Here is an 18151-nt window from a genome sequence, read left to right as displayed (position 1 = left end):
TTTTATTCTCGAATATGGACATCATGGATGAACAGTGACATACTTTAGTGGGAATATGAGATAACGTGCTACCCCTCAAATTTTTTGGCGCAGTAGAATTTTTTTGAGAATTTTTTCGATATAATGCAATTTTTCCAACGTACTTTAAGTATGTTACCCCGTAACATTTTGTTTTGGATCCTCCACCATGGATAACTCTAAAAGAATGTTTAAAATAGATTACGGATTAAAAGAAGATTTAAAGTAAAAAAAAAAATGGCAATTATGTTATCTTTGTTGTTTCTTCATTATTTTATGTCTTCCTTCTTATCGAGGGACATATTCAAGTCCTAATTATGTCATTTTCATATTTTGATAAAGCATCGTATTCATGACAAACATTCTTATATAGAGGTTTCTTCCATTGTGATAATTTGTTTCCTCCTAGCTAGTTAGTGGGGTCTACAAATCCCATATTCGTTTCTTGGTTAGATACAATCGTGATGATGGGTGGGCAAACGAAGGCTTTTGAGGCTGTGGTGTTGACTTCGTTTTGTTGTTTATGGAATTTTTGTAATTCCATACTTTTTTGGACGGTGTTATCTATGAAATCTTTGTTTTTTGATGATGTGGTTGATAGAGCGTTTTTTTATTTCCAATATGTGTAGAAAAATTAAGTTGGTATAGACTCTTCAGCTCTATAATCCAACATTAGCTTCTATTTTATTGTAATGGTCTTTTTCCAAGCGTTTTTAAATAAAAACATTATCGTTCCCAACAAAAAAAAAATTGTTTCTTTGAAACTGCTAGTGGACGTTTGGTTCGTAAAATGTTTTTGGAAAGAATGAAATCTAGAAAAGGAATTAGAATATACACATTTGGTTGAGATGGAATGAAATATATTTTCTATTTGGTTTGCAGGTTTATCAGATGAATTAGAAAGTAAATTATATAATATGACCAAAATATTGTTTTTATTGATTTTTGTAACTTATTATTAATTTTAGTAACTAAATAAATCAAACTTTTATTAAGTAAACTCTTACACACTCAAACTTGTGTAGTTTTGTAGATGTGGGTGTAAGTATATGTGTGGGAGTGTGTGGGGTGTGTGAGTGGGTGTGGATGTTAGGGGTGGGTGGTAGGGTAGGGTTATGTGTAGGGTGGGGGATGGATAGGTATAGGGTAGGGTTATGTATAAGGTGGGTGGATGGGCGTGTGGGTGTGCGAGTGTGGATATAGGTGTAGGTGTAGTATGGGTTGGACATAGGCGTCGATGTGGATATGTTAGTGTGGGATGGGTGTATGTGTATAGGATGGGGGTGGGTACTTTGTAGTGAGGAAGATGAGTAATAATTCAAACTATAAACCATTTATATTAATTATTTTGTCACTATTGATAGAGTTGAACAAATATGTTATTATTTGCTTATGTTAATTTTCATGTAATCTCATAAGAGTAAACGGTGGGATGGTTTTGTCATTTGCTAAAAGCCTATGTGGTTCTTTTAGTAGTGATGAACACCACATTCCGCCTTTTTTTTTTGCCAACGGTAAATCTTATTGGTGAAGTCCCACCGATGACAAATCTCAATGATAAAGTTTTTTTATTTCCTAATTGGTAATTGTAATTTTGTTCTGTTTAACGTAAATATCATTATATATACCATTGGTAAAAAAAACCATCACACCACATTCGTAAGCAAATTGTGATAAAAACTGTAAAAGTTTATGTGATACCGATGTGACACCCTTTTACCATTGACAAAAATGTCATCACACTCTTTAGCCTAAAGAGTAAAATCAATTATATTATATTTACCATGTTTGTATCCGGTTGAATGCTAAATCTATAACTGTTTTTCTTTTATGATATTCAAATTTAGAATATTTATTAATATATGATTTTTTTAATTTATTTGAATATTTTGACCTTTTAAATATTTGAGAGAATATTTTTTATTAAGCTATAAGTATGTTGAAAAATAATGTAAGTGATTTTAAAAAAAATTAACCTATTTATTTGTGAAGCATGAAAACCTAAAAAAAACTAAAAGCAAACTTATAATTTAGCTTGACAAACAGTAACAAGTGACTTATGTCATATGTGTTGGAAAATAAGGACATAATATCAAACAAAACTCACATAACTTCAAGGATCGTGTGGAAACACTTTCCATATATGTGATTGTAAGGCTCATCGGTGTGGGTGCGGTCCAAGACCGCACTTCGTGCCACATAGGATGGGAACACCGCCCCCAGACCGTGGTCTGGTGCGGTCTTGGCTGCAGTGCGGTCCTCCAAAACCGTGTGTTCTGATTGGTTGAGGCAAGATGGGAAGGATTGAGCCGTTGAGCATATTTTTTTTTTTTTTTTGCTTTTTCTTTCCTATATATATACATATCAACTTAATTTTTTTTTTCACAACACAATCTCCTCTCTCTCTAAAAAAAAATTAAAAATCACCACTCTCTCAAAAATGTCATCTTCTTCATCTTCTGAAGAATTTCAGATTATTTTTTATACCGCTATTGCGTGTGTTCAAATGGCGGAACAAACATACAACATTCTATATAACAACGCAACTGCAAGTTCTCAACAGAGAACACGAATATATATTTACAGAAATCGTGAAGAAGCCAACCAACGTTTGATGCAAGACTATTTTGCAGAGAATGCCACTTACAAAAGGTATTATTTTCGTAGGCGCTTCAGAATGCTCAAATGTTTGTTTAAACTTATAGTTGAAGATGTAACAAGGGAGCACAGTTTTTTCCAACAACATTACGATGCTAGAGGTACACTCGGTTTCACTCCCTTACAAAAATGCACGGTCGCACTTCGTCAGTTAGCATATGGTATTCCGCCTGATGCTTAGACGAAAGTTTTAGGGTGTCTGCTAGGATAGCACGAGACAGTCTCCATTTTTTCTGCAAAACTGTGATTCAATTTTATGGTCCAAAATATTTACATAAGCCTACACGTAATGACATCTTAGCAATTGCAAGCTCATCATGCTAGTGTGCATGGGTTTCCTGGAATGCTAGGAAGCTTAGATTGTCTCCATTGGGCATGGGAAAATTGCCCTACAGCATATCATGGGCAATTTACCTGAAGTGATCATGGTCACCCAATGGTCATACTTGAAGCAGTTGCATCACAAGATATGTGGATTTGACATGCTTTTTTTGGTTCTCCTTGTTCGATTAACGACATCAATGTTCTTAACCGTTCACCAATATTTAACAACATATATGATGGATCCGCACCAGATTCTTCTTTTCAAGTGCATGGAACGCCATATAAGTATGGTTATTATCTGGTCGATGGAATCTATCCTGAGTATGTTGTGTTTGTTAAATCTTTTTCAGCTCCACATGGTTCTAGATGAAAGAAATTCAAGAGAGCTCAAGAAAGAGCTAGGAAGGATGTTGAGCGTGCTTTTGGAGCTCTGAAGAAACGGTGGTTCATATTGAAAAAACCATCAGCTAATTTGGGCGAGGAAAAACTTCAAGAAATCATGTATACATGTATTATATTGCATAACATGATTATTGAATACGAAGGAAGAGTGATATGTGCTTTTGACGAGAAAGAAACCATACCAGAGACACAACCAATAGAAATTGGCGGCGAAGAGTATATAAACAGGAGAGCAGAGATACGTTGCACTGAAACATTTCACAATCTTCGCAATGACTTGGTGGAACACATTTACGGGGTTCAAAACATTAACCTTAATTTGGATCCACCAGATGACCCCGAAGACGAGTTCTCGGAGAACGACTTTACGTAGTTTGCTTTAGTTATTTTATTTATGTTTTTTAAGTTTCTAGGATTATTTAAATGTCATGTGTGTGGGTTTTTTTTTTAGTAACGCAATGTACTGTTTTTTTTTTTTATTTTCAAGTAATGAAAAATTATGTTTTTTTATTAAAATAGAAGTTATATTAAATTAAAATAGTTAGAAAAATGAAGTTTTATTAAATTAAAATACTTAAAAATAAATAAATAAATAAAAGAAATGAAAAGTGTGGCACCACAACTTTGTTGTGGCAAGAAACCACACTTGAGTGGTAAAAAGTGACATGGCGCTTATGTGGTGGGAGAGGGAGTGCGGTTTCGGTGGCACCACTCCCTCCAGCCTAATATAACTATATATAGTGTCAACAAACTAGAATTGAAATAAACTATTAAATAACAATTTAGATTTCATGCCTAATTTTGGATCTCAAAACATATAGAAACGGTAGTTATTTTTTATTATAATTGGAGGAAATTCGTGTATGTTCGTGTTCCCAATATGTATTACAGTTGGTTTTTTAGTTGGAATTCAACATCGGGTATATCCAATGTTCTAAATAACGTGAGGCTCATCATGACGACAATATCAAGTCTCAAACTTTATGAGACGTGAGTCGTGACGAGTCACGATGTTTATTAAAACGTGATTTAAGACAACAATTTTATATATAATTGATAATTATATATTTATTATTATTATTATCCAATTTTATATACAAATATAACATCAAGTACAAGGATTGGAGTCATAATATGTCATGACAAGTTTTTTAAAACCATAGATATATCATTTACACCCGTTCCGGAGTTCAATTTAAGGAGAGAAAAAGAAAGAAAATTGGTGGAAGTGAGAGGAAAGTAAAAAAATTTGATGTTCCTGAGTTTTATTAAAGGAATGAAATTGAAGGAAATGAATGGATCACTTCCCCTCCTAACGTTTCTTCCGATTTGGAGAAATCGAACAAAATGTTTAACTTTACTTTTACTTCTTTTTAACTCGGAAACACACAACGCAAATTTATTTTCCTTTCTTTTCTCTTCTTTTCTTTCTTTACTTTACTTTACTTTCATTCCTCTTTATCTTCTTTTCTTTGCTACAAGTCGACTTTGATAGGGACACTATCACCCGACCATCGTATTATAGATAAAGTTGAATTCGATTTGTGTCGGGCAATCCGATAACTAAAATTACCAACAAAATGTTAAAATTACGAGGACTTAAATATAAAATATCTGAAAAAATAAAAAGAATTACACGGTTACCCATCATTATCTCCTAAATTCACCAAGTAAAAATCAAAACTTTCAGCAATAAATCAAGATTCAGATTCAAAAGATCCCAAAAAATCCTCTTAAATTGCCACCCCACCACCTCCGTATAATTTCTTGAATATTTCAAATTATATTTCGAACCAGTAACTTTAGTCAAAATAGTATATTCAAAGCTGTAACTTCCTCCTGATCTCTCTCCCCTTTTCGATCCAATTTTGTATGTAAACAATGTGGCCAAAAACCCATTTGATTTAAGGAAAACCCCCATTTCAGTTCACTTGTCTTTTTCCCAATTTCTTTTTGTTTTTACTGACAATTTTTTCTTTAGAATTTAACACTGTATGCGTTCTATAAAATGGAGTATTCGAGGGGATTCAACTAGAAAAAAAGAAAAAAAAAAAAAAAAAAAAGGGCGCGTCATTTTCAGTATTCTTTTAAGAATAGTGTCGTTTGTGGGGAGGGAGAATTGAGGGCATAGTTTATATATATAGATTGATTTCATTAAAATATTAGCAACAACAACAAGAGCAAGAGAGAAAGTGATATAGATATAGACACATATATAGATAGAGAGAGAATGTTGTATCCAATCATTCATGAAGGAGTTTTGAGGCCATGAGTAGGTGGTTCTTCTGACCTTGTTCGCTGTTCAGAAGGCTATTAAATTTGGTGGGTATTCAAATTTTTTGCTTTAAATTGTTTTATTCACCATAAATTTTCATGAATTCTTTTAACTTCTTATTCTTCACTCGTTTACGAAAGGAAAAGGCTTGGATTTTGACATGGTTTATTTTATTTACATAAAAGATTACTATTATCGTATATTTCCATTCTAAGTTTGCATGATTTAATTTAATGCTGGAAGCTTGGAGTTCTTCCATGAAAAATGAACCAGGGTTGTTTCTGAAAACGAAAACGGGAAACTTGTGTGAAATTTGTAGTCATACACAACCTGTGTTCTTCCTTTTTCGTGCCCAAAGTGTCAATTTTCATGCTTGAACATAAATTCGCACCCCAATGTTTGTTGAAAAGCCGAAAAGAGCACACATTAGCCATGTCGAAGAAGACCTTTTTATTTACTTTCTTTTCTTCGATTTTGTTTTACTTTTGTAATATTTATGGTTATAACTTTGGATTCATATGTAGGTTAAAAAAAAAATCGAAGATGGACTTCTCAGAATCTACAAAAATCGTATACGATAGGATCCAAAACCTAGAACCCGAAAAAGTCTCAAAGATTATCGGGTATCTCTTGTTACAAGATCATGGTGAAGAAGAGATGATAAGATTAGCCTATGGCCCCGATAATTTAATCCACTCTTTAATCAATAAAGCAAAAACCCATCTCAATTTACCCTCCAATTCCACTTCTCCAACACCAATTTCAAATTCTATGACGGATTTGCCCCTAAAGTTCTCACCTTTCTCTCCTAATCCCCAATCGGTTTATCCATCTTCATTCCCTGAAGATTACCACTTCCAAAACCAACTTCATTTCCTCCAGTTAGACAATCAGATTGACCCTTCAAACTGCTCAATTTACCATTCTGCCCCTACATTCTGTCCTAGAATCAGTCAAAGGTCTCCCGAATTCCCAATCAAGATTTGTCATTACTTCATGAAAGGTTGTTGTAGACATGGAAACAACTGTAGATACTCTCATAGTATTCCCACATCCGAAACTTTTTCCATCTTTACCCCTGAGGACGATAACGTCTTTTCACCTGGATCACTCAAGAAACTAGAGATTGAACTCACTGAACTTTTGAAATCAAGAAAAGGGTACCCTGTTTCCATAGCTGCTTTACCATTATTGTATTATGAGAAATTTGGAAAGACGCTTCAAGCTGAAGGGTATTTGACCGAAAGTCAAAGACATGGCAAAGCTGGTTATAGTTTGACCAAACTTCTTGCTCGCCTCAATAGAATATCTCTCATCGACAGGTTTTATAATTTATAATTTATAATTTATAATTTACAATTTACAATTTACAATTTACAATTTTTGTATCCTTTAACTTCGTATTTCTTGATTGTTTGATTGAAAATAGGCCTCATGGGCAACATGCGGTAGTTTTAACGGATGAAATTGCAAAATATACGGATTACAGGGATAGAAATGAACAAGGTGGAATAGTTGCAGGGTCAAGGCAAATATATTTGACTTTTCCTGCTGAAAGTACTTTCACAGAGCAAGATGTTTCAAACTATTTCAAGTAAGATGTTACATACATATTTATATAGGGATAATCCTAAAGAATAACGATTTGCTTTACTCTTTTTATATATTTTTTTTTCAGAAAATTTGGTCCTGTTCATGATGTGAGAATTCCATGTCAGCAAAAGAGAATGTTTGGTTTTGTAACGTTTGTTTTTGGAGAAACAGTTAAGGAGATTTTAAATAAAGGCAATCCTCATTTTGTTTGTGGTGCACGAGTTTTGGTCAAACCATATCGTGAAAAGTCAAGGGATGATAAGTAAGATTACATTCACAAAATCGCTATGTAATTTCATTTATTTTGTTATAGAATTGTGTTTTTGATTTTATATTTAATTAAGTTATTGTGGTTTGAAAAATCGAGTAAATTATCACCTTTTTTTTTGTAGGAAAATTGGAGAAAAGTTTCGGCATAACATGTACTATGGACCCCACAGTTATGAAGCTGAATCCGAGCTTCAATTAAGTAAGAAATATAAATAAAAATAAATAATTGATCTTTGTTTTTTGGTTATTGGTTATTGGTTGTAGTTAATTTGAATTTTTATAAAAACTATGTAGTGCACAGAATATGTGATAATAATTCATCGTCATTAAAGAAACAAATGATTTTTGAAGAACAAAAAGAGCATGAACTTGAGTCAGAGAGATTGCGATTCTCTGAGATGCAGTTATCAGAGGGGCCCACAAATCGGTTGACATGTTTTGGGTACTCATTTGAAGAGTTGCAGTTATCAGAAGGTTAGAGTAAAATTAAAATTGTTGAATTATTTTTTATTAATTTATATATTTTTGATTTTGTATGTTGAATTGATAGGTCATAAAGGGCAGATGAATTTGTCTTCCATGGAGCGATTTGGTCATCTTCTTGATGTTTTCAACAATGGATCCGTTGGGGATGAAAAAATTAGGCACATAAATACCAAATGCAATGATCAAGAGAAGTAAGTTATACTGTATTTGGCATGCACTGGACTGTATCACTGGTACTGACACTGTGACGGATAGTCAATGGGACAAAATCACAAAAATTGCAATTTGTTTGTCCCACTAGAAAGGTGTGATAGGGACTTTTTGATCTTCTGTATGTGCAAAAGACGTAAATATCATTTTATCCCCACTCATTTTTGTTCCACTTATATAAGTGGAACATGGACTTCTTGATCATTTGTGTGTGCAAATGACAAAAATACCCTTCTTATCCACATCATCGAAAATAGCGTTAAAAGTTTGTCCGGTCTCATCTAATCATTTTTGTCCTACTAAAAAAGTGGGACAGCGTGCAAAAGACATAAATGTCCTCTCATCCTTATAATTGAAAATAACCCTAGAAAACTTATCTAGTCTGATCCAACTTTATCTTCTTGATTTTGATTGCATTATTTCAAGATTTTTGTTTTCCATCGTTTTTTTTATTCACTAAATCAAATAATTTTGGATAAATTGCAGCAGCCAGGGATTGAATCTTCCGGATAGTCCATTTGCATCTCCATTAAAGAATGGAATATCAACAGCCACATGAGTTTTTTTCGAAGGATTTAGTGAAAAAGGAATGAAATATTCACAAAATGATCATCAAATACTTTGACGTCAAAGTTTATAACAAAAAAAGATTCGGTTTTTAGTGTTTTTAGGGCGACCAACCATGTTGCAATGGATATAAGGTATAGAAAAAGTTTACCAATATACCCTTTTTAGGTTCTATAAAGGGTCGAGAATGAATACAAGCAAGAAATATAGCTTGTTAGTTCTTCTAATTATAAGTTTTAGAAAGAAGAAAAGAGTGCAATTGTAGTGAGGAGTTGAAAGATGTTTGTGTTTCTTGAAAGATATATACAAATGTTATTTAATAAAAGCTTAGTTTATGATCATGTATATTAAATAAAGTAATTAATTTCTCTAAAAGTAATAATGATTAAAAACTTATGATAAAAGGGTATGATATTTTATTATACTATGTTGGGGATAAAAATAAGATTATAGAAAAATAATAAACTCAATAACCACTTACAAATTCTATTGCTTCATGTTACTACATTTTGAATTTCCAAACATTGGTGTTTAATTAATGGTTTGTATTTCATACAACAGAAGTTGCAATCATTGCAAGATAAATCACGATTCATTAGCTGTGAAGCATGAAGCATAAATGATTGATTTAAACACACTTATCGTTTGTTTATACAAAAATATCTAGTGGGGTCATTGAAATAAATTCTTTTTGTTTGAAAAAACTTTTCCCACATGTATGCTCCCTTGATAAGGGAATTCGATTTAAAAGTTTGGTTTGTGTGGGGATTTGTGTTATCATGGTGTTTCTTACACTTATCTCATTGATCATATTTCTTTTCATTAGTTTAAATGAAAATTAGTTGTGATATAGATTTGTTTTTTATATTAATTGTTGATAAAAAAAGATACAACAATTATTGTTTATGTGGCATATTGTGAATTATATATATAAAAGAGTTTTAGAGCATGAATAAAACTTTGGAGAGATGAGGGAATATGGGGAGCCAATGAGAGAACTAAGTTTTGGATAAAATACATCTTGTTTGTCAAGTTGTCACATGTTTTAGCTAAGCTTTTTTTTTTCTTCATTTATTTTGGATTATATAAATTTTACTAATTTACATATAGAAATAGACATTTTATTAATGAAAGTCATATAAAATTTTTTAGTTCACATAACGAAATAGACTTTTTATTAACTTTTACAGTAATTTTTAAATTGTTATCACTTTGTTGTTTGTACCTACATGAATTGATAAGAATTTAAAAACAGATTAAAAAGTATAACTATATAAAATAGTAAGCAAATGCAAATCAGTTTATAAATTTGATAACATATAAATTTATTAACCTAATGATTATACAGTAATTATAATCTGAGGTGGGTGGGTGGGCTATGCAAATCTACGTCGAGATTTGTGGATCCCATAATTGGCCACTTGTTAAATTCCTTACGAAGCTTAAAATTATGATGTGATATGTCACATGAACCCAACGAATACCTTGATTGTTATACCTTTCATAGTCAAGTAGGATAATTTGATATTTTTATGTTGTTGTCTACGGGACCATAGTCTCACTTTGTCATACGTTAAGTTGAGTTGGACCATAATAAGAATTTTATTGTAGTGAACATCGCACTCCTTTTTGTTCTGTGGATAAGAGTTAATGACTTATAAATGTAACATCTCTAAGGTTTTTTATATTTAGTATCTTAAATTTCTTTTTGTCCGTGTATTAACATTGAACTTGTGAGGTTCACTTTACATCTTTGTGATTGTTTGGTGAAGAAAACATAGTTTAGATTTTGTTCACATTTAGTTCCTTTAAGTTTTTCTGGTTACCATATTACCATTGAATTTGTTTGGAATGCTCAGCATTACATCATCATGAACTTGTTTGGACTATTTACATTACATCCTTATGACATGATTGCTCTGATCGTCTTCCATGTTTTCTGTTTCAGCATGATGCACAATTTGCCATCTTCCATGATTTTTGTTTCAGCATAATGCACAATTTGCCATCTTCCATGTTTACTCTTTTTGTAATTTATTTTAGGCTATAAAAATACATTATTTGGTTACATATTGATTGAGTTATATGTCGTGGAACATAGAGTATCAAAGTTTAATTGTTTTATTTCAATATTATGCACAATCTATTCCTCTTTTTTAAACTGTCATAACTCATTCGTTTGTCATAACTCATTCGTTTGGAGTCGGAATGACATGATTTTTTTTCAACATGTAGTTTTCTATTTGTACGTCATTTTAGTTTAACCCGTTCTGTTCCGGTTATCAATTCTCATTATTGGTCTAAAACGGTTCCGGTTCCAAACTGGGTTCCGGTTCCAAACCGGGTTCAGGCTGGTTGCTGGATCTAATTCTTCCAACTAAGAATCATCGACTTGGTCAACATTTACCTTACTAACTACCTAATATTACACATGCTCATCAAACTAGGGATGAGCAAAAGGACCGAACTGGCTGGAACCGGCCCGAACCGGCCCGAACCGGACCGGAACCGGGAACCGGCTTCGACCACAATCAAGAACCGAACCGGCCCGGCGGTTCTATCGGTTCCGGTTCCCGGTTCCTACCGGTTCTTGTCGTGTCTTCAAATGTTGGAACCGGTCCTTGAAAAATAGCATAATACGGTTCCGGTTTTTGCCGGTTCTACCGGTTTTTGCCGGTTCTACCGGTTCCGGTTATATCGGTTCCGGTTCCTACCGGTTCTCGGTTCCAAAAATCCACAAAAATAACATCCCGATCCCGGCCCAACCGGTTCCATCGGGTTCCGGTTCCGGTCGGTTCCCCGGTCCATTTGCTCATCCCTACATCAAACGACGAGACTGATCCTAAAAAGACTGGATCGTTTCGAGACCAGTTTGGATGCAGGTCTGGATTAGAGTACTAAGTACCTCTCCAAAAAGTGGGCATCATTGGGTTTAATATACCTAAACTCGAGTTCAAGGATATATATACATACATACATATATATATATATATATATATATATATATATATATATATATATAACAAGTTTTATCTAATCTCTTTTGGGTTAATGGTTTTATAAGGGTAATATAGTTTAGATTTTGTTCATATTTAGTCCGAATGTTCTTTTTTGCCTGCATATTACCATTAAACTGACTAAAACCTAAACAACTTGTCATGAGGATGTAATGTGAACAGTCAAACAAGTTTAATGGTAATATGTGGAAAAAAAATAACTTAAAGGACTAAATATGAACAAAACCTAAATTATGTTACCCTTATAAGTCATTAACCATTAACCTCCTATTAAATTCCTTACCAAGCTTAAAAGTATGATGTGATATGTCACATGAACCCATCGAATACCTCTCATACCTTTCATAGTCAAGTAGGATTATTTGATACTCTTATGTTGTTAGATTATAGGGTATTGTCTCATCGTATCTTATAGTGAATTGGGTTGGACAACAGTAAGTAATAGTGAGCACTACACTCGTTTTCCTTTATGTATGAAAACACTCTCTCTCTCTCTCTCTCTCTCTCTCTCTCTCTCTCTCTCTCTCTCTATACAACATCTTAAATCATATTTAATGTGTGAGGAGTGTGAGGTAATCATTTGCCCGGTAAAAGGGACGTTAAAGAGGAAGATAGGAAGTGACATGATGCTAAGATTAAATAAAAAAAAATGAGAGATGTGGGAAATTAAGATCTTACCTTTGATCATTTTACATTTTGCAATATCATGATCGTAAGATCAAAAGATCCTACCAAGATAAATAAGGCTTCAAATTTGCTTGTACTTTCTTGTTTGTTATGTGGAAATTAAATCTAGATGTTGATTAAAGCATCAATGGTGGAATAAACTTTAACTTTTTTAAGCAATAACCATAAGTCTTATAGATGCAAAATGCAACAATTACGAAGAAAACATCTTAAGTGTAACAAGAAACAAGATCATTGGACATTATACAACTAAGGAAGCAATGTAGGATCATATGGACGATTGGCATGTGAGGAATATGAATAATAATAAAGATAATCAAGCAATATGATGAGCCAAAAGATAATGTATAGATAAAAAGATAGCTAAAATATTAAATGAAGAACAAGTGGCTAGGGAATTAAATTCTCACTACACACTCTTTATACTAATAATCTAATATACATAATAAGGTGCACCACATACAAATGCACGTTCACCAACTTTATATACCCATGGAAGAAATATACTTTTACATACAAAGACATATTCTAATCTAACTATCACCCATCATTGTAAAGTATTTCCAACTCAACACACAAGTTTACAAAGGAACTATAATGCATCATTGTGTGTCGCGACGCTCTACCTAATTTGAAATGATGGATGAAGTTTTATTTAGAAAAAAAAATAGATGGATGAAGTTGTGATGCATTATAAGGCTTCCTGAGATTTGTAATGTTGGAGTTTGAGTTGAATAGACAAAGTTTTAAGGCTTGATATAGTAGGGCGTTTTTAAGGGTTAAGGTTGATCATTAAACGTTTAACTTGTTTATTTAGTATATATTACATCCTTATGCCCTATTATAACAAGTTCATGAAGATTTCTAAGGTCACTCAAACTTTTGTTTTGGCATTCTAAGGATCGGAATATTTTTTGTGTTTCTTAGGTCCTTTAATTTGTTTATTTTTTTTGTTTTTCATATGTTTTTTCACAAATTTATCTTTTATTTCACCTTTTCATGTTTTTTTTTTTATAATTCGTTTTTACATGTTTTTATTACGTTTTTTGCAACTTAATATTTATTTTGTTTTTACATATAATTTTTCACAAATTGTTTTACAACTTCAATTTTTTCACATGTTTTTTCACAACTTCATATTGCATAACTCTACACGTTCACTATTACAAAATCGAGTAAAATAAAATGTAAAAACGCGTTAGAAAAGAAAATGTAAAAACAAAGTGAAAAAATAAAGATGTGCAAACGGATAGTGAAAAATAAACATGTGAAAACAAAGTAAAAAAAATGATGTTGTAAAAGCGTATGATCAAAAAAACATATAAGAACAAAGTAAAAAATGATGTTTTGAAAAACAGAAAAATAAAAAAATAAAAATAAAAAGATAAAACTGCAAAAATTATCCATGTGGTCTGTATTTTTTATGAGTATTGGTCAAAACATTGACTTTTTCCGATTATAGTCCTTTTGGCCTGGTTACGAAATGTTTTTGATCCCTCGGTAAACTGAAATGACTATAATGTCCCTCATGTATTTATTTTTCATTTTTCTTTATTTTTTAATTTAATATATATTTATCTATTTTAATAATTAATAAATAGAGGGCTCCGTGTAATTCATCCAATTCTCTATGCACCTTCAAAACTATCTCCTCAAAAAATCAAAGGTTTGAAATCATATGAAATTAAAACCCAATCCTTTTTGTTTTGTTTCTTGGTTTGATTTCTGAAGAAAAAAAACTCTACTGGATAAATCTAGAAGAATAAATTAGAAAGGGAGATGAAGATAGTGGTGGTGAACATGATCTTCAAAAATAATGGATGCGATGAAGATGAATCGGTGATGAGCTGATGAAATTTCAATTTACAAATATCGATTTGTAGATGCTAAAATCTTGATTTACCGGAACAGTCTCACCTTCAAGAAAGAAACTTTTGTTCTTCTTCATAGATCAAACACAAATGCCCCACCTTTGAATCTAGGGCTTCATTGGTTCATTAGATGCAAGAAATGCTTAGGCCGACAGTTGTCGACTGATCGACTATTACATAATATCGTCCAGGGACAGATTAGAGAGGACATGATCCAACTTCAGAACATCCACCTTTAAGCATCGTTGAATGAGATGCATCGTTGATCAAACAGGGGAAAACATATGTGGTTAAACGTGCGGGGATGAACATCCACACAAAAATTAATTTGCAGAAATTAAAACATACACACATACTCAAATCAATTTCCAAAAGGAAAACACAAACACACATACTAATAAATTTTAGGAATAAAACACAGAACACATGCGTTTTCAGATTGGAAGAAGATACACATGATTTCATATTCAATTCGATTTTAGTATTTCGATTCTTGAACTTGTGATTTTAGTGTGCGTTTTGCAAGTGTTTGTGTGTATGGAGAGAGAGAGAGAGAGAGAGAGAGAGAGACCTCTCTTTATTTATTAATTATTAAAATAGATAAATATATATTAAATTAAAAAATGAAAGAAAAATAAAAAAACAAATACATGAGGGGCATTATAATCATTTCAGTTTATCGAGGAACCAAAGACACATCAAAACTAGGTCAAAATGACTACCAATCCAAAAAAATCAAGATTTGGACGAAACCTCAGAAAAAAATACATACCAAAGGGACCATTTTTGTAGTTTTGTCAAAAACAAATTAAACGCCTAAGAAACCAAAAATATAAAAGACCATAGCAAAAAAAAGAAAAATAAAGTAAAAAAAACTTAGGAGTCTTTAGTTATGACTAGTCATTAGAATATAATATACAAAAAATAAAAAAGTTAATGAACCTTAAAAATACTGTAAGAAAAACTCATGACTAAATACCTAAGCAGGAGTTTAAGAACCAATTTCAATATTCACCCTTTCCAAAAGACATTAATTCAAAAGGATTTAATAAGTTACTATGAAAATTACTTTCTTATTAAAATAACAAGTATTATATTACTAAAATACGTGTTTGATACAGACCTTAAAGCAAAATAAAACTAACTTATGGAAACATCATATAACAATAACAAACATTTCCATACCTTTACTTTCATTTGTTTTCGCTTGTGGTTGTGGATCATCATCATCATCATTATCATTATTATTATTATTATTATTATTATCATGATCATGATTACCATCATCATCCATTGTGCCATTGTTATTTTCCTTCATGTTTTGTGTAACATTTCTGATTCCAGAAGGCATGTCATGATCATGGCGTCCCTCATAAGTTGTAATCACCACTTTTTCATCATGTGATGCTCTCTCTACATGCTTCTTCACTGGGCACCCAGCATTTGAACACCGATAGTAACTCCTAAACAAAACATTAATCACTTTACTTTAAACTAATGCACACCAACTGTTCGATAAAATGTCTCAACAGTTTCTTTGTTAGTAATTAAACTAATGCACACCAACTGTTCGATAAAACGTCTCAACAGTTTTTCTTTTGAGTTTTGATTATTATATTCATATATCATTGTAAAAGATTCATACAAATGATAATGTGAATTTAAAAAGCACCTTGGATAAGGACTGTTTTTAACCATTTTCTGCCCATATTTCCGCCATCTGTATCCATCATTCACAATATCAACCACACTTTTAGTCTCAACAACTACACGTGGCTCATAATTTGTCTTTGTCACAACATTATCACTCTCTTTCTTCCTGTAAAAACTTAATAATTACCTCATTCCAATTCACAAAATAGGAAACAAACATGTTAAAATTACTATAGTGCATTAACATACTGTTTTTTCAGTTGTGGCGCATTATTGTCATCCCCAATTTCTGTTTCATTAGTCTGCAACATTTCAAATTCCACAAAATTCTCATTCAAAGCTGCAAAAAGGCATTTACAAGTTGTTTAGTGAAACAATAAAAGGAAAATTTTGGGAATTGGGAATTGGGAATTGGGAATTGATTGATTACTTTCAGATGTGAAAGATGAATGGTTAGGTTTTGGATGTTCATGCTTGCATAAGTAATTTATCTCTTTGATATGTCCATCATGTGAATGTTCAACTTGTTTTCTAGCTGGACATTTTGCATATGTACATTTGTAGTAGCTTCTTACAAATGCATTATCTCTTACTAGTTTTTGACCATATTTTCTCCAGTTAAAGCCATCAACTGTAGGTTTTTCAGGTGACTTTGATAATACATTGACAACAATATTTCCTTCTTTTGGAGAAGGATTTTGCTCTGAAGTGGCTATAGTTTTTTCTTGATTTACAGAGATGGGACTTGAACTTCCTTCTTGGTTGGAGTGTAATGTGTGGGTCCCACTACCAAGATGAATATCATTTGAATCCTTGGTCGTTACAGACTGAAAGTTTCTTTCTTGATCTGATAATGATGCTTGATTTTTACCATAAGAACCACCAGTCAACTTTAGATAACCTGATGCCTTCACCATTGCAAAAGGACTTCAAAATCTTTGAAATGGATCATATGTTTCCTCCCATTTAATCAGCTTGATCAAATAACTAAAACAACGCAAAAAGAAAATGAGCTATCATCTATTCGGCATCTAACAAATAAATCCTTAATCCTTAAATCACAGAAAAAAAAAAAAAAAAAAAAAAAACAATACAAGTATTAACCCCAAAATGCGATAATTAGGTTTCACGGGTAAATAGACAGAAACAAAAATGAAGATTTCGTGGAAATGCTAACGTTTACGACTTCCATGGAACCAGTGAAATAGAGAAGTAGCAAATATTTGCAACGATAATAAAATAAGTCAAATTTTGGAACAGTCAACAACATCAAATTGAAAGGTTAACTAAAAAATTCGTCCGTTAATTTACTGAATTTAGATGTCCATATGAGCAAGAACCGATAAAAAAACGAATGACTGAATCAGTGAAACTGGTGGAAATTCAAACTAACAGAAACCCTAACATACCTTTTTGGTTGAATTTAGTGTACCAAAGTGACAATCGGAGTTGTGTATCACCCCGGAGCTAGAAACTAACTCCGGCGAGATTTCTCAGCGAGTTCTGACATCTCGTATGTGGATTGTTACGATAGAATTGGGGGTAGATTGTTGAAAATAAAAATGAAAAGTAGGATAGGATCGATCGGAGGAGGAATAGAGGGAAGATGAGTTCATATGTTGTGGACTGTCAACTGTGCAGCGAGGAATCTGATGATGTGTTCGGTAGGCTCCATGCGAAATTACGTTAATGTCCCTATGTACTTTCATTAGTCAATAATGTTTCGCCGCCAATGACAATTTCACCTTACCGATACTTAGGTCTAATAACTGTGGTTCAAGCTCGTGATCATGAATTTGCATATAATTACCTATATTTAGAATACATTGATTTAATTCGATCGTATTATAATATATGGTTCAGTGGGTTGGAAACATTAACCCGATTCAATCCATATAACCTCTTTAATTATATGGGTATGTGAGTCAGTAGGTCGATTTTGGATTAAAGAGTCAACAAGTCATTTTCGGGTAACTTTTTCATGTTAATTTATATGAATTATATACATCTTTAAATTAAGTAATAATTATCGTTTTATATTGACTAGAATTAAATGAACAATCAAATATCAATCTAACATAATAACTTAATAAGCAACAATCAGGGCCGATCCAAAAGCA

At 32.3% G+C, this 18151-nt stretch overlaps 2 protein-coding genes across 3 annotated transcripts; one reads left to right on the top strand and one right to left on the bottom strand.

Annotated features, from left to right (window-relative positions):
- Window positions 1-5552: 5552 nt before the first annotated feature.
- On the top strand, window positions 5553-9144 carry LOC145015604 (zinc finger CCCH domain-containing protein 18-like). 2 transcript variants are annotated; one of them, XM_078974073.1, is made up of 8 exons: window positions 5553-5724; window positions 6202-6999; window positions 7107-7271; window positions 7356-7532; window positions 7663-7739; window positions 7835-8014; window positions 8091-8217; window positions 8726-9144. In XM_078974073.1, the coding sequence occupies exons 2-8, from the start codon at window positions 6221-6223 to the stop codon at window positions 8793-8795; spliced, it is 1575 nt and encodes a 524-aa protein (XP_078830199.1). In that variant the 5' UTR covers window positions 5553-5724; window positions 6202-6220; the 3' UTR covers window positions 8796-9144. The 2 variants fall into 2 exon arrangements, with proteins under 2 accessions (XP_078830199.1, XP_078830198.1); XM_078974072.1 differs by having other exon boundaries at window positions 5555-5724; window positions 8723-9144.
- Window positions 9145-15422: 6278 nt separating this feature from the next.
- On the bottom strand, window positions 15423-17692 carry LOC145018392 (WRKY transcription factor 1-like). Its single transcript, XM_078976285.1, has 5 exons — window positions 17441-17692; window positions 16462-17018; window positions 16281-16371; window positions 16051-16197; window positions 15423-15841 (listed from the first exon to the last, which is right to left on the bottom strand). Exons 2-5 carry the CDS (start codon window positions 16946-16948, stop codon window positions 15535-15537), a joined length of 1032 nt encoding a protein of 343 aa, XP_078832411.1. The 5' UTR covers window positions 16949-17018; window positions 17441-17692; the 3' UTR covers window positions 15423-15534.
- Window positions 17693-18151: the final 459 nt, after the last annotated feature.

This window comes from Lactuca saligna, chromosome 9, assembly GCF_052625555.1.
Source record: "Lactuca saligna cultivar CGN05327 chromosome 9, ASM5262555v1, whole genome shotgun sequence".
NCBI lineage: Eukaryota > Viridiplantae > Streptophyta > Magnoliopsida > Asterales > Asteraceae > Lactuca > Lactuca saligna.
Note: the sequence above shows the minus strand (reverse complement) of the source record. Positions and strands in the feature narration are given on the sequence as shown.

What these genes read in the sequence shown, in the direction of transcription:
- LOC145015604 (XM_078974072.1), top strand. Translation starts at nt 6,221, where the DNA reads ATGGACTTCTCAGAATCTACAAAAATCGTATACGATAGGATCCAAAAC. An exon ending in AGAATATCTCTCATCGACAG is followed by an intron (nt 7,000 to 7,106) that starts GTTTTATAATTT and finishes GATTGAAAATAG; the next exon opens with GCCTCATGGGCAACATGCGG. An exon ending in GATGTTTCAAACTATTTCAA is followed by an intron (nt 7,272 to 7,355) that starts GTAAGATGTTAC and finishes TTTTTTTTTCAG; the next exon opens with AAAATTTGGTCCTGTTCATG.
- LOC145018392 (XM_078976285.1), bottom strand. Translation starts at nt 16,948, where the DNA reads ATGGTGAAGGCATCAGGTTATCTAAAGTTGACTGGTGGTTCTTATGGT. An exon ending in GCGCCACAACTGAAAAAACA is followed by an intron (nt 16,198 to 16,280) that starts GTATGTTAATGC and finishes AAGTTTTTACAG; the next exon opens with GAAGAAAGAGAGTGATAATG. An exon ending in AAAAACAGTCCTTATCCAAG is followed by an intron (nt 15,842 to 16,050) that starts GTGCTTTTTAAA and finishes TGTTTTGTTTAG; the next exon opens with GAGTTACTATCGGTGTTCAA.